Source organism: Prunus mume, linkage group LG8, assembly GCF_029339155.1.
Source record: "Prunus mume cultivar Tortuosa linkage group LG8, ASM2933915v1, whole genome shotgun sequence".
NCBI lineage: Eukaryota > Viridiplantae > Streptophyta > Magnoliopsida > Rosales > Rosaceae > Prunus > Prunus mume.
Window position 1 is genome coordinate 15712440 of NC_142705.1, and position 15660 is coordinate 15728099.

Sequence of the window (15660 nt, forward strand, 5' to 3'; positions counted from 1 at the left end):
ATCGGTCGGAAACCATGGTTTTTCGATGGTTTGAGGCGGCAGCGGGAAGATGGACCGGGCTAGGTCGGCGGAGTGACGCCGGTGGTCCCGGTCCGTCCGATGGGTAGGGTGGCCTGTGGCGGTGGGTGGGAGGAGGGACCGATCGGACGAGCGGAAATCGCGACGGAGAGAGAGAAGCTGAGGGTTTTAAAAATCCTGATTTCCCAAAATTACCATTTTGCCCTTGAGCGTATTTTGACCGTAATTCCTTCGTTAAAATTCCGATTCGAGCCTAATACGTGTCTACGGACTCGTTTCGTCGCGCTCTACGCAACGGTGTAAGTGAAACGGTCAAATTCTTTCTCGGTCAAAAGGTCAACCTTTTCCTCAATAAAATATTCTAAGGTCATTTTAGTCTTTTCCTCTAATAAATTAATAATTAAATATTAATTTTAGGTTTGGGTTGTTACAATCTTCCCCCCTTATAAAATTTCATCCTCGAAATTTACTTTCCCTCTAACGGAGGGGGTGAGGGTACTGGACCCACAACCGCTACTCGTTTGCAACTATAAGTCTGAGTATCTGCATCTATAATTCAAATAATAAAATCCGGGAGAAACCTGTTTATATCTGTATATCCTCAACTTTTCGAGTGATAGGTATTAAGCCTACATCTGTTATCCGGGGTTCTCAAGTCTGTCCTTCTAGTACTGTACTCACTACTTGCATCTCAATAACTGTATCTATACGGTAATCAATAAAATCTGAGGGCCATACATTTATATTTGAATACCGAGTGGCTTAAGAAAATATATAAAAACTCTCTGAAATCTCTGGTATCTGAATTCATTAAATCTAGCACTTTGCTGCTATTACTCGATACTTAACTAAAAATCCCTTATTCCTCTGAGTGTCTGACACCTAGCTAATGCTGGTCATAAAAGACTAATTTGCCCTTTTTAACTGAAATTATCTGAAATTCAAGTGTGACTTCTACCAAAATTCAGAATCTCCTAAATCAACATTTCCCAAAAACATTTTATCTGTAAAACAAATATGTATATTTATATAACTCATCTGCCAGTATGCATTAAATCATATCCAAGCAATCAAACATCATAATATTTTGGCATCAGGCCACAACAATTCAAATAATTCGATCTACTAATGAAATTCATGTCAACTTTTAGATTAGCAATGATACTCTGACAATCTCAAACATCCTGACTCATGCATTCTTACTTATGCACGACTTATCAAATAGTAATTCTGCTGAAAAACACTGAATGCAAAACTCATCATGTTCTGTAATCCTAGCTGGACTCAAGAGACATCTGGTCCTGATCCGCACTCGCCCACGGTCAATAACTGTAAGATTCGTGGGGCAAAATATGCTAGAAATACTTTAACTGTTTAATATCATAACCAACAATAAAAATTACAGTCAACAATTTAAGTAACATAAAATAAGATAAATTAAAGCACCCTGGATGAAAATAAAATGAAATAAACAAACTTTGAATAAACTTGCATCGAACTCATTTAAAATTCATAAGTAACCATGCGTGTGTATATATACATATATAGATGTAATGCTTAAGAAAATAATGGTAATCAGATAAAATCCTCTCCACCTAGGCGTACCCACCATATCTGATCCGTCAATTCCTCGATATTCCACAATTCCGTTATCCGTCAATTCCTTTGGCGGTCTCGGTGACACAAAGTCAACCCTGCAATCGCGGACTCGGGGACCGTAGTCGGCTGATCCGCATAAGTGGCAGGTCTCGGAGACAACCTCTCAATCCGAGCCGCACTGGCACCACACGGTCAAAGCGTCCCGAACTCGTGGGGCAAAATAATCGATCAGACATCGACACCACACGGTTCAGCGCCCCGAACTCGTGGGGCAAAATAACTGTCTCAAGGCAACGGGGGTACCCTCACGGTGGGTTTTAAAACCATAATCTGCTATTTACACAACTTTCAATAAATTGGTTTTCAACTGAGCTTAAAATATATATATTTATATATACCAAAAATCTGATGAAAACCAAAAAAAATTAAATTTCCTCCTTTTCAACTCTTGAATATATGCATCAACTACTTTATACTCTGACAACACAATGAATTACCTGAACAAATATAAATAGGTGATAAAGAAGCAGATAATTAAATACTCACCTTGCTAACTTCAATTCTCGACATAGGTGTGTATATACAATAACATGTATAAGAAAACGCTAACACAAACTCTGGGGCCCTAACTCGTGGCTGCTCACGTAAGTAGGCTGCCTACGCCTTACTAAGGGATCAAGCCACACGTAGTTCTCTCCTCTGTTCTTGACCGCAATGGTTCGTTATTTTGTAATCTGGTTTACTTAACCAGTAGAACCTACTCTAGGGCTGACATTCCTAGAGTATCCGGGACTCCGTTTTACGATCCATCAAATACTATACGATCCTGGAAATACCTAGATTAACATACTTGGACCTAACAACGATCCAACGGCTCAAACCTGCTGAACCCGGAACTCACATACTAGGCGAGATCCGTTCGGGGTTCAAACGGTAACCGAATTAATATCCGCAAATTCCTACGCGCTCATGACGACCCAAGGATCACTCTGGAACTGAATGGGGTCTCGACCAATCTGCCCACGCGCCGCCACACGCGCGCGTGGGTGTCCTAAGCGATAACGCCTCGCCAAAAAACTCAACAACTAGGCTCAAGACTCCTATCCTAGGTATAACACCCTATTTGGAGCCACTTTTGTTCTGGGACCTACCCCAAAAAGTGGCCGGAAGTGGCTGAAATCGCGATCTCAAAACCGGCCGAACCCTAGGTTCGAAATTAACCCTCTCACGCTAGAAATTCCTCAAATCATACTCAACCATCAGCTAGATCATGAAAAATAGCTAGAAATTCATACATCACACGACCGGATTGGTGGCCGGAGGAGGGAGAAATCGCTGGCCAAAGTTCATCAAAAACCGGTCGAAACAATGGTTTTTCCGACGGTTCGAGGCGGCGGTGGGAAGGTGGACCGGGCTAGGTCGGCAGAGTGACGCGGTGGTCCCGGTCGGTCCGATGGGTCGGGTGGCCTGTGGAGGTGGTGGGAGGAGGGACCGATTCGACGAGGGGAAATCGCGACGGAGAGAGAGAAGCGAGGGTTTTAAAAATCCTGATTTCCCAAAATTACCATTTTGCCCTTGAGCGTATTTTGACCGTAATTCCTTCGTTAAAATTCCGATTCGAGCCTAATACGTGTCTACGGACTCGTTTCATCGCGCTCTACGCAGCGGTGTAAGTGAAACGGTCAAATTCTTTCTCGGTCAAAAGGTCAACCTTTTCCTCAATAAAATATTCTAAGGCATTTTAGTCTTTTCCTCTAATAAATTAATAATTAAATATTAATTTTAGGGTTGGGTTGTTACATGTGTGATATGTAATATAAAGGACCAATAATGTCAAAAAAAAAATATAATAAAGGACCAAAGGTGATAATTTGACAAACCTTGAAGACCATTTGTGATAAAAATCCAAAAAACAAAAAGCCTTGGTAATTTAAAGAGTTTTAAGCAGGAAAAGATAAAGATAAATGAGGACGTGAGGATGTTGTGTCAAAGTGTCGGTGTTGTGGGAGCCACAGATTGCAAGGAGATTTGTCAGACCAAAAAAATTTGGGAGACTTTGAAAAACACAAAGAGAGAGAAATTTTGTAAAAGAAGTCAAAATGACAAAATCGCTTTATTTATTTTTGATTTCTATTAATCCTTTATATTCGTGTCTTTGATTTGAAAGTTGAGAGGTTTTGTCTTTTTGAAAAAGCTTTGGTTTTTCCAAAAGCGAAATTTTTTTTTTGGCTAAAACCTAAATTTACTAAAAAATTTCTCCATCCGATGCAACAACATAATCTTTTCCGTTTACAATATGTGGAATTCCTATTCTATTCTAATTCTAATGTCGAATTTTTCTATTTTTCGGTCGTCATCATTTACGCCATTGTTTTTAGCTTGTAAGCAACCAAAAGCGCTTTCGTTTACGCGAAATCAAAGCCTCTGCTTTCTTACAATCGACCAAAAAAATTTCGAAGTTTTGTTACGTCTCTTTTTCTTGGCGTTCCATCTCGTTTGCCACTTTCCTGAAATAGCAATATAAATAGAAGTTTCCAACAATCTATATAGTTTTGTCGGATAGGTCGCGGAGTGGTCTCTCCGCCACCTTATCCGCCTTTAATAAAAGAGATTTCCATATCCAATTCAAACCCATCAGAGCGGCGTCACCATCACGTTGATATCTTTATCCATTCACAATTCCCAATACTTCCCATAAATCCCATCCAATCCCATCTTTCGATGTATTGGGTTCCATTTATTGAAGTTCGTTTACCTGTTATTTGTTGCTTGGAATTTCAATCTCTTGGGGGTTCCTTTAGCAGGCAGTGAGAAACTTGGGTTCTGATCTGAGAACCGATTTGGCTGTTAATTTGATTGCTCCTGAGAATTTGAGGCAAAACCCAGTTGGGTTTCTGATTTGGGAGGTGGGTTTTTGTTTGGTTTGCTGATCAAGTTTTCTGGGTTGAATTTTGTGGATTTGAAATTCTTGGGGTTCCTTGGGGCTTGGTTGGGCAGGTTTTGGAAACCCACCAAGCTTTTGAGCTGGTGGGTGTTGGCAATTTGAGGATTTGGGGTCAAAGTTTTGGAGGGGGATTTCTCCGGAATTTGGAAAGCTTCAAGATTTAAAGCGGTTGGAGAATTTGGTAACTGATATTTAATTTGCAATTAGGTTTTGTTTGGTTTGTTGGGTACCTTTTTATTTCATTTGAGCTAAAGCTTGAAGCAATAGATAAATCTTAATTGAACTTTTGGAATCATATCTCATTGACTTCTATTTTAATTCTGTATGATTCAATTTGAGATTCTACTGCAAGGACTCGTTTGTCATTCAATTGCCCTCCTCATTCTTTTGTAAACTTGGAGACCTAAAACCACATTTGTAGTTATAAGAGCTGTTGTAGGTTTTATAACCCTTCAGCTTTGTTGACCAAGGATATATACCTTTGCTACAACGACAAAAATACAGACATTTTACTTACTCCAAAGAAATGGATATAAGCAATGAGGCCAGTGTTGATCCATTTCCTATTGGACCTTCAACCATTGTTGGTCGGACTATTGCTTTCAGGGTTTTATTTTGCAAGTCAATGTCACAGTTGAGGCAACAATTGTTTCATACATTGTTGCGTCTTATCTATAGATGCAGGGACTTTTTGGCTCCCATGTTCTCATGGTTGCATCCTCGAAATCCACAAGGGATATTGGCAATGGTGACAATTATTGCTTTTTTGTTGAAGCGATACACAAATGTAAAAGTCAAGGCTGAAATGGCTTATCGGAGGAAATTTTGGAGAAATATGATGAGAACTGCATTGACTTATGAGGAGTGGGCTCATGCTGCTAGGATGCTTGATAAAGAGACCCCAAAGATGAATGAATCAGACCTTTATGATGAAGAAGTAGTTAGGAATAAGCTTCAAGAGCTCCACCACCGTCGTGAAGAGGGTTCTCTGAGAGATATAATGTTCTGCATGCGAGCAGATCTTGTTAGAAATCTTGGTAATATGTGCAACCCTGAGCTTCACAAGGAGAAACTTCATGTTCCCAAACTCATAAAGGAATACATCGATGAGGTCTCAACTCAGTTGAGAATGGTCTGTGATTCAGACTCAGAAGAGCTCTCATTGGAAGAGAAGCTTGCTTTCATGCATGAAACAAGACATGCTTTTGGGAGAACTGCCCTGCTCTTGAGTGGGGGTGCTTCTCTTGGATCTTTCCATGTGGGTGTGGTTAAAACGCTGGTGGAACATAAGCTTTTGCCAAGAATAATTGCTGGTTCTAGTGTGGGGTCCATTATGTGTGCTGTTGTTGCCACTAGGTCTTGGCCTGAGCTCCAAAGTTTCTTTGAGGATTCTTGGCACTCATTGCAGTTTTTTGATCAGATGGGTGGGATTTTTACAGTTGTCAAGAGGGTCATGACACGCGGGGCAGTTCATGAGATCAGGCAGTTGCAAATGATGTTAAGACATTTAACGAGTAATCTTACATTCCAAGAAGCTTATGACATGACAGGTCGAATTCTTGGGATAACTGTTTGCTCCCCAAGGAAGCACGAGCCACCTAGATGCCTTAACTACTTGACTTCACCTCATGTTGTTATATGGAGTGCAGTGACAGCTTCTTGTGCTTTTCCAGGCCTTTTTGAGGCTCAGGAACTAATGGCAAAAGATAGAAGTGGAGAGATTGTTCCTTATCATCCTCCATTTAATTTGGGTCCAGAGGAAGGGTCAATGCCAGTGCGTAGATGGAGAGATGGTAGCTTGGAGATAGATTTACCTATGATGCAGCTGAAAGAACTGTTCAACGTTAATCATTTTATTGTCAGTCAGGCAAATCCTCACATTGCACCATTGTTAAGGCTAAAGGAATTTGTAAGAGCTTGTGGAGGCAACTTTGCTGCCAAGGTATGTATTGATAGACCTCAATTCAGATTCATTTTAAAATTATTGTCTTTGTCCTATGGTTTTAGTTGTCTGTGTAGTCTTATTTTTCTCGTTACGAATATGAAAAGTCTTAGCCTTATCAACTTGTTTCTGCCTTCTTACTGCTTTTCTCTGTTTTTCTTCCATGCCTAACAACTTCGTAGAAATTAGAAGAAAAAAGTGAAGTTTTCCTGTAGCTGGTGAAATGTTGTATGATTCTCCAAGCCAGTTTGGATTTCTCTCAGTTGGGATACCAGCTTATGATAAATTCTTGGCTGCATCACCAACATGTGGTTTGGATTTCAGTAAGAGAAATCCATTTAGTTTCAACTTGAGGATAGAATTTACTGGCTTAGGAAATATTTCTTTTGATCTCAGCATCAGACCACATCTTTATGGACTCCAGTTCCAATGGCTTTGCCAAAAACAATCTTGATAAATTACAGTGGTCTATCGTCTTGGTTTATCAGCAAGCACCTTATTGAAAGGAATAGACATTGAGCTAGGATTGCTTATCTGTTCTTGCACACTGGTTGTAATATCGTATTTGGATTCTGTTACATGATTTTGTTACTTTGACATTCTGATGACATGAGAATTAATCCATTTTAGTCTTGAACTGTGTAGCTTGCTCATCTTGCTGAGATGGAGGTGAAACATAGATGTAACCAGATCCTGGAACTTGGTTTTCCATTAGGTGGACTTGCGAAACTGTTTGCTCAAGATTGGGAGGGTGACGTTACTGTTGTTATGCCTGCCACACTTGCTCAGGTACGGGGAGAAAGCATTAACTACTGAATTAGGCTTGGTCATTATTTCAGGGAACCTTACATTATAGTACTTGCTTAACAAATTTCTTAAAGTATAACTAACTTTGGATTGGTTAAATTGAACAAAGTATTACAAAATTAAGTTTTTTTGGAGTATTTTGAATTTTTTGTTTTTCTCTTGTGGACCAATTCGAATAATCCTTTAGATGGAGACTAACTAGCCATTTGTTTTCCTGACTTATTTACCAGTACTCAAAAATTATACAAAATCCAACATATATTGAACTTCAAAAGGCAGCCAACCAAGGTAGAAGATGCACTTGGGAGAAGCTCTCGGCCATAAAAGCAAACTGTGGCATTGAGCTTGCTCTTGATGAGTGTGTTGTAATTCTCAACCACATGCGCAGACTCAAAAGGAGTGCTGAAAGAGCTGCAGCTTCTTCTCATGGCCTAGCTACTACAGTCAAATTCAGTGCATCAAGAAGAATTCCTTCTTGGAATTGTATTGCTCGTGAGAATTCAAGTGGTTCCCTTGAAGACTTTGGAGATGGTGCTTCCTCAATCCATCAAGGTATTGGTGCATCCACCAGTGCAATTCCTTCTGTAAAAAACTTTCAAACGCACCGCAATATACATGATGGAAGTGACAGTGAATCTGAGAGCGTTGATGTTAATTCTTGGACAAGATCAGGTGGACCTTTGATGAGAACAACATCAGCAAATAAATTCATCGACTTTGTCCAAAATTTGGACATTGATGCTGAACTGAACAGAAGTTTTCTGGCTATTCCTAACTCAGCGACGCTTCAGATGGGAGGCAATAATCAGTATTATCAAAGCCCAAGGGGTACAACACCCGACAGAAGTCCCGAAAGCACTAAATTCGATAAGAGGGATTTTGGAAATATGGTTTCAGTAAATGGTTCGAGCATTATGGTGACTGAAGGTGATCTTTTGCAGCCTGAAAGGATACATAATGGGATTGTATTCAATATTGTGAAGAAAGAAGACTTAACATTGTCAAGTAGGAGTAGTCATGACATGGAAAATTATGGCAGTGAAGTTGCTGAATGCGTACAACTTGATTGTCCGGAAAAGGACATGGATGCTAGATCTGCATCTGAATGCGGTGATGCTGATATCACTTCAGACATCTGCTTAGAAGAAACGGCACCCAATTGCCTGTCGACGGATCAACCTAATGTAGATGATTGTAATCATCAGAGCATTGTGGATGGTTGATTTTAACATCTGTTTTGCTAAGAGATTTATTAAACAATTAGGTACAATTATTGACAGAATGAGGAGTTCATACTTTTTCCAGATTGAAATAAGTACTAAGAATACTGCTTCAAGGCTACATGTTAGCTTGGCTCAGTAGCTTCTGCAGTACCTTGACAAAGAATTTGATTCTGAATTCTGCACCCATGAAGCCATTGACTCTGTAAATTACTTGTGTACACAAATGAGCTTCATATGGCTCGATGAATGAAAAAATCTCTCTCTCTCTCTCTCTCTCTCAGTTTGATTATATATGTGAAACCATATGTCTACTGAACTTGTGAAGTTGCATCGGTTAAGTTTCTATTATATAGATTCCTACAGAACTAGTGCATTGAAGTTTTGACTCTTGATAATTCTAATATTGTTAGTGTTTTGAAGTTTGACAATTAATATTATCAAAGGGAGAAGAATGACATGTATTCTCTGATTATCTGTTAAATGTCTGTTAAAAAAATAAAAATGAACTGAAACGGAAATCTCTATTTCCTGATCTTATTGACATGGTCTTTTGACCTTCACAAATCAGAGTTTATATTGTGTTTGTTAGTTGTTTTATTCAATTTAGAAACGCCAATTCATGAGAAAATGCCTTCTTGATTGCATACTCCCAATCTTGTGTATCAGTTTTCTGTGATTATTTGTTTTGAAACCAGACTCAGTTTATTGAGAATTAGATTCTTTTTACATTTGTGGAGAAATTAAATTTGATTATTCTATTTTCTTCCTGTATGAACATAAAATCGATAGTGTGGGAACCTAATTTTAAGCAAACCCTAGGTCAAATATTTCCTTCCATTTGGGGAATATTTGATTTGGGAATTCTTGCTTTGATTAGGGATTTGATTCGCATTAAATCCCTAATTGATTTAAATCTCCTAAAATCAGAAAAATAATTCCTTTCCCAACAAGGACCATTTTTCCCCAAACCCTAACCCTCCGAGACCACTATAAAAGGATGGTCACGCGCAAGGGTTGAGGTACGTTTGAAATCTCTGGGTGTGACCCTCTTATTTGTTCTATTTTGTAGGGAGAAAGTGGCGGTGAAGAAGAGAAGGGAATCTTCCCAATCGAATATTCTCGTGGGGAAATTTGCTCCCACAAATTGGTGCTTTCATTGAGAGCACGAAATATACTCAAAGCGTGCTCCAAACCTATTTTTTCAATCCACCGAAGCCTTCCAAACAACCATGGTTGGAAGCAAACGCCTTAGGAGCAAAACCACCGAGACTGCGCACTCCGGAATGGCCGAAGCCTCGCTGCCACCACGAGGTACAGCTGCTGCCAGCGATTTGCAGCAACCTCCCATCGCTGCCAGCACGTTCCAGCAGCTTCCCGGCGAGATCCAGCAACATCCCATGGCTGCCAGTGCTTTCCAGCAGCTCCCAGGAGACTTGCAGCAGCCTCCCATAGCTGCCAGCGCGTTCCAGCAGCGCCCCGGCCAGTTTCAGCAGCCTCCCATGGCTGGCAGCGCATTCCAGAAGTTTCCCAGCGAGCTCCAGCAGCCTCCCATGGCTGCCAGATCGTTCCAGCAGCGCCCCGGCCAGTTTCAGCAGCCTCCCATGGCTGCCAGCACATTCCAGCAGCTTCCCAGCGAGTTCCAGCAGCCTCCCATGGCTGCCAGCGCGTTCCAACAGCTTCCCGAAGATTTCCAGCAGCCTCCCATGGCTGCCAGCGCGTTCCAGCAACTTCCCGGAGGGTTCCAGCAGCCCCTCGTGGCTGCCCATGCTGTCCAGCCACCTCCGGCAGCTACGCAACCTCTCCAAAAAACTGCTATAGCAACCGGAACACAGCAGCAGCTGTGCCATGTGGCTGCGGAAATTGCAGCGCAGCCACGCAGCCCCGTGGCCTCCTCCGTCATGCAACCCCAAGGCCTAGGTGCCGGTGCCACCACCCATGATAGTGCCGCCATTCGTGACCACCTCAATGCCATCTCGGGCCATTCCCTAGTCTTGGAGCAAATCCATTCACTCCCTTCTTTGCAACCACACTTGACGTATGGGTACACATCTAATGGAACCCTAGCCCATCTGCCATTGGGCCTGATCCACACCTCTGCTCCCGACCCACGCAGTCAAGTGAGCCTTAACTCACGAGTTGATTAGCTTACACAAAGGGTCGATGACCAAAACAATTTAATTGGCCAGCTATTCAAGCAGATCAACTTGGGTCAAGACTTTGGAGCCCATGACGAGGAGAGAAGGATCCGCGTACATACCGGCGAGCATTTTGAGGGATCCTAGACTAGACAATCAGAGAGAAACTAGCAGGGGAGAGAACGAGATCGAGCTGACGAGATGCAGACATTTGCAAGCCATACTCTGAGCCGATCGACGATCCATTCAAGACTAGGCTCACAGGGGCACGAGTCCATGAACGATTGCGTGACGAACACAACGACCGATGTTCACTAACCCGCTCAAGAACCAACTCGAGCGACAACTCGTTGAGGAATCTTGGCAAGCTCAATCCACCAATCTGCCTCACGGGCAGGGTAACCAAGGAGGTCAACTTCTTCAAGTCGACGAGGAAGTCAACCATCCCCACCTGAATCACGAGGGTCGCCAACGTGCTCGGCAAGCCATGCATGTGGAGGACATCGAGAACTTCGTAACTTAAAGATTGGTGGAAATTTCGAAGATGCTCTACGCAGGGAGGTGGACCAAGCAAACTATACGCACTACCAAAATCGAGCAGACTGCTCGCTCAAAGAGATTCTCAATGCCTTCATTCAAGCATTTCAAAGGGGATTCCGATCCCGAGAGCCATTTAAAGCACTTCAAAAGTATCATGATCTTCTACAAGGCTAACCATGCCCTGATGTGCAAGGTGTTTGTAATGACCTTGCTAGGAGCAGCCCAAGACTGGTTCCACACCCTGCCATCCAGGTCGATCAGCAGCTTCAAGAAGCTAGCTTATGTCTTCACCAAAAACTACACTTCTTACCGGACGATCAAGAAAAACTCGGACCACCTATTCAGCCTGCACAAGAAGCACGATGAATCCCTCTGAGATTACATCAAGAGGTTCAAAGCAGAAAGGACAAACATCATTGGATGTGACGATCGAATTGCGTCATCAGCCTTCAAGAGGGGCTTGCCAATTGAATGTGAGCTATACCGCGAGCTGACCATCTCTCCCTGCCAAACACTAGTAGAATTCTTCACGACAGCAGAGCGCTATGCACTTTGGGACGATGATCAGACCGCTGCAAAGAAAGCTGCCAAGCAAGCCGATCAACCGGTTGAGCAGGCAAGCCAAAGAAACGACATGATAAAAGACAAGGATGGAGGTAAGCGCGGATTACAGCCTCAGGGAGGTGCTCCAACAGTTGAGAGCTACACCAAGTCCACTATTCCGATACAGCAGATCCTAGCACAAGTAAAGAACATGCCTTGGTTGAAGAAACCATCGCTTTTGAAAGGAAACCTAACAAAGAAGGATACTAGTAGATATTGCGAATTCCATTAAGTGCACGGTCATTACACAAATGACTGCTTCGCTTGGAAAAAGCACCTCAAAAAATTGGTCGGAGACGGCCATTGCACGGAATTCATCGCAATGAGTGATATCCAGCAAATTAAAGATCGTGACGCAGCTGCCAACGAACCTCTACGAAAAAAGTCATACGGATCAGCACCATCCTCGCCGATTCTAAGAGCTCGAGCTGACCACCGAGGAGCATAAGAGAAAGATCATGCAAGTGACAAAAACAGGTCTCCCAAGCTGTCACTTGCTACCCAGTCATGGAAGATGATCCCGACATCATCTTTTAAGGAAAAGAAGTTCCAAGACAACGGAATGCCCATCACCTCTGGAGGTACTATCCACGAAGCTCCTCGCCTATTAGCTCGGCTCTAAGCAGGCAACCAGGCCTCCCTCACCTCCATTAAAGACAAGTTACTTTTGATGTTACCCCTGCAACTCATCTCTTTTGTTCAATAAAGCAATGTAGTCACACATACATCAATACAAAGTTCAAGCTTTTCTTTCCAATGGAATGTTCACAAATGCAATTGACATGTCTTCGGACGTAGGCTAAACAGGCCACTTTCATCAACACGTCTCCGGATGTAAGCCAAACGGGTCCCTCTCATCGACACGTCTCCGGACGTAGGCCAAGCACGGGCTGCACTCGCATCGACACGTCTCGGACATAGGCCAAACAGGCCACTCTCATCGACACGTCTCGGGACGTAGGCCAAATGGGCCACACTAATCGACACGTCTCGGGACGTAGGCCAAACAGCCACTCTCGCATCGACACGTCTCCGGACGTAAGTGAAGCACGGGCCACACTCGCATCGACACGTCTCTAGACGTAGGCCAAAAAGGTCACTCTCATCGACACGTCTCCGGACGTAGGCCAAACGGGCCACACTCATGACACGTCTCCAAATGTAGGCTAAACGGGTGACACTCATCGGCACGTCTCCATACATAAATCAAACAGGTCGCTCTCATCGACATGTCTACGGACATAGGTCAAACATGCTGCAACATGAGAAAAACATCCTATAAGATATGCAGAGCATGCCCGGAGTCCCTTAAGAGGGACCCTGGCACTTATAAATTTTCCAAGGGAGACACACAATCAAGATACTGGCTGGTTACTCAAGCAGTTCACAAGTCAATATGCAAATTGAAGTTGAAAATATAAACTAAATTTCCAAGGCAAGCTGACCAACTTGCCAAGTTTAACAAAAAGAAGATAGTCAGATAAGACCAATTATTCTACACAAGAAAACATACTACAAAAGCTGAAAAGAAATGAAGGAGTCTTCATATACTCTGAGATGCCAACAGGAGATCCCTGGTCTCACTTCTTCGGCGTCACTGATCACCACATTCTCAACTCCACCGCTTGATCGCTGATGTCCGCCACTATCTCATTTGCTGCATCCTCTTCTGCTTTATCCTCTTCACCATCGTCTTTTCAACCTCCCGCTCTTCACTCCTTCTATGTCCACGACATTAACCTGCTCACTTTGCATATAGTGCAAGTCAGAACAGAGCATCTCGACGTCTTCATCTCCAATGGCATAGACGATATCATTTCCATTTGTAGTCCAAGTAGCCCAGCTTGTACGCGTTCATGGTAGCTTCGAACTAGGACTTTTCATCAGACTTGTTGTAGGCGCCAAATCTAGCCAGAAGCTTATCATAACTAAAGGAGACGTCAGCATTCTTGCGCTCAAGACAGAAGGAAGCATCTTTTTGACTAACCAAGTCAATAGCAAAAGAAGAGGCAACAACATTTAGTTTCGATAGTTTCAAAGAAGTAAGAGCTACTCATTTTTCAAGCAGATGAAATATTGTTTCCCTTTGTTTTTCCAAGGAAAGACTTGAGATTGTCTCAAGATCACTAGCCTGATGGATATGATCAACCAGTTTGAAGCAAACAAACGGGCTTGACAGGAGGTTCATGTTCAGCAAATCAGACACGTCTACATCCCATGTAGGGCTGGACTTGTCCACTTTGGGATCAGCCGCTGACATTGTAGGAGAAACCTTCACCCGGACAAATGACTCTCTCGTCTTCTCAACCGCCGCCATCCTTAACTCTCAAAGGAGTTGACGATGCTGAATCAACTCCACGCTTGACTGCTCGTGACTCAACAGCTGGATCGCGATAGTTGAACGAATGAGCACATCTCCCAGTTCGATCTTCATCCCTTGACTAGTGCAGATGACTAGAACTTCAGAGAGGAATATCAACATCTTTTTACTTCTCGGCAAGCAGACCCCTTGCAAATCACGGTTTCCAAGCTTGTCTGTAGGAGACTCAAGTGGAACATCCCGAACATTGCGTATATCGTCAATCTTCTTACTATCTGCACCAACAAGATGTTTAAACCTTGCTGATGGCGACGGAACAGTTCTTACTTGAGTCTTCTTAGCAAAAGTGATCCTTGGCTTTTTCCTCAAAGGAGTCACATCTTTCACCAACGAAGTCGTAGCTTCATTTCTTGAAGACTTGACATATCGGCCTTCCTTTTTAAAAGGAGTCCGGCATAACACTCCTTCTGCCCAGCCAACAGATCATCATAGTCTAGACCATTCTGCTTCCATTTTTCAACATATTGGACATGGGGCAGACCACCAACTTCCTCTCGGTACTCACTCAGCCGCCACCAAGCGACGACAACCAACCTGGTCCCACCTAGCTGGTCCTTGCCACAAAAAAGAGAAGACAAAGAAAAAAATATACGTGCTCAACTTACCTTGGGATGCACGATAACTCATCTCTTCGACAAGCAGTACAAATTCTCCAAGATCTCTCTCAAGCTAGAAAGTAAAGAAGTCAAGTTTGCGATGTGAAGAAGAGTGAAGAGAAGCCCTGCATTTATACAGGTTGGGCATTAGGTCAAGAAAGAATCGCAAGACTATTCCTATTGGGAACCCAACTCCAAGAACAAATAAAAGCCGACTCCAATTAAGAGCTCAAATCCAAGAAGGAAGCCCATTACAGCTGGACAGCCCAACAGTTAATTCACACCTCCTCCATGCCACCATGTGCCATGCAGAGGGCATTTGTGGGAACCTAATTTTATGGGTCAAATATTTCTTTCCATTTGGGGAATATTTGATTTGGGGATTCTTGCCTTGAATAGGGATTTGATTCGCATTAAATCCCTAATTGATTTAAATCTCCTAAAATCAGAAAAATAATTCCTTTCCCAACAAGGATTATTTTTCCCCAAACCCTAACCCTCTGAGACCACTATAAAAGGATGGTCATGCACAAGGGTTGAGGTATGTCTAAACTCTCTACTGAAACTCTGCAGAAAATTCCTCTCACAAACCCTAGTCACCTTCTCTCTCTCTCTCTCTCTCTCTCTCTCTCTCTCTCTCTCTTTCTCTTTTACATAAGGCTCCGGCCGCCTGGTTTACACCATAAACACATCTCCGTACCCTAGTTAGCTAGTGTTTTTCTTACAAACTCTTGAACTAATTTAGGCATCGGAGGGCCTTTGGCCAACACCCCTCGGGTGTGACCCTCTTATTTGTTCTATTTTGCAGGGAGAAAGAGGCGGCGAAGAAGAGAGGAGAATCTTCCCAATCGAATATTCTTGTGGGAAAATTTG

General features: G+C 42.7%; 1 protein-coding gene across 2 annotated transcripts; it reads left to right on the top strand.

Annotated features, from left to right (window-relative positions):
* The first annotated feature begins 3967 nt into the window (after positions 1-3967).
* SDP1 (Patatin-like phospholipase family protein) lies at positions 3968-8802 on the top strand. Of its 2 annotated transcripts, XM_008242516.3 has the most exons (4): positions 3969-4523; positions 4615-6503; positions 7149-7292; positions 7541-8802. In XM_008242516.3, exons 2-4 carry the CDS (start codon positions 5088-5090, stop codon positions 8531-8533), a joined length of 2553 nt encoding a protein of 850 aa, XP_008240738.1. In that variant the 5' UTR covers positions 3969-4523; positions 4615-5087; the 3' UTR covers positions 8534-8802. The 2 variants fall into 2 exon arrangements, with proteins under 2 accessions (XP_008240737.1, XP_008240738.1); XM_008242515.3 differs by having other exon boundaries at positions 3968-6503.
* Positions 8803-15660: the final 6858 nt, after the last annotated feature.

Coding starts and splice junctions, on each gene's coding strand:
- SDP1 (XM_008242515.3), top strand. CDS start 5,088: ATGGATATAAGCAATGAGGCCAGTGTTGATCCATTTCCTATTGGACCT. Junction 6,504..7,148: donor GAGGCAACTTTGCTGCCAAG/GTATGTATTGAT, acceptor TGAACTGTGTAG/CTTGCTCATCTTGCTGAGAT. Junction 7,293..7,540: donor TGCCTGCCACACTTGCTCAG/GTACGGGGAGAA, acceptor CTTATTTACCAG/TACTCAAAAATTATACAAAA.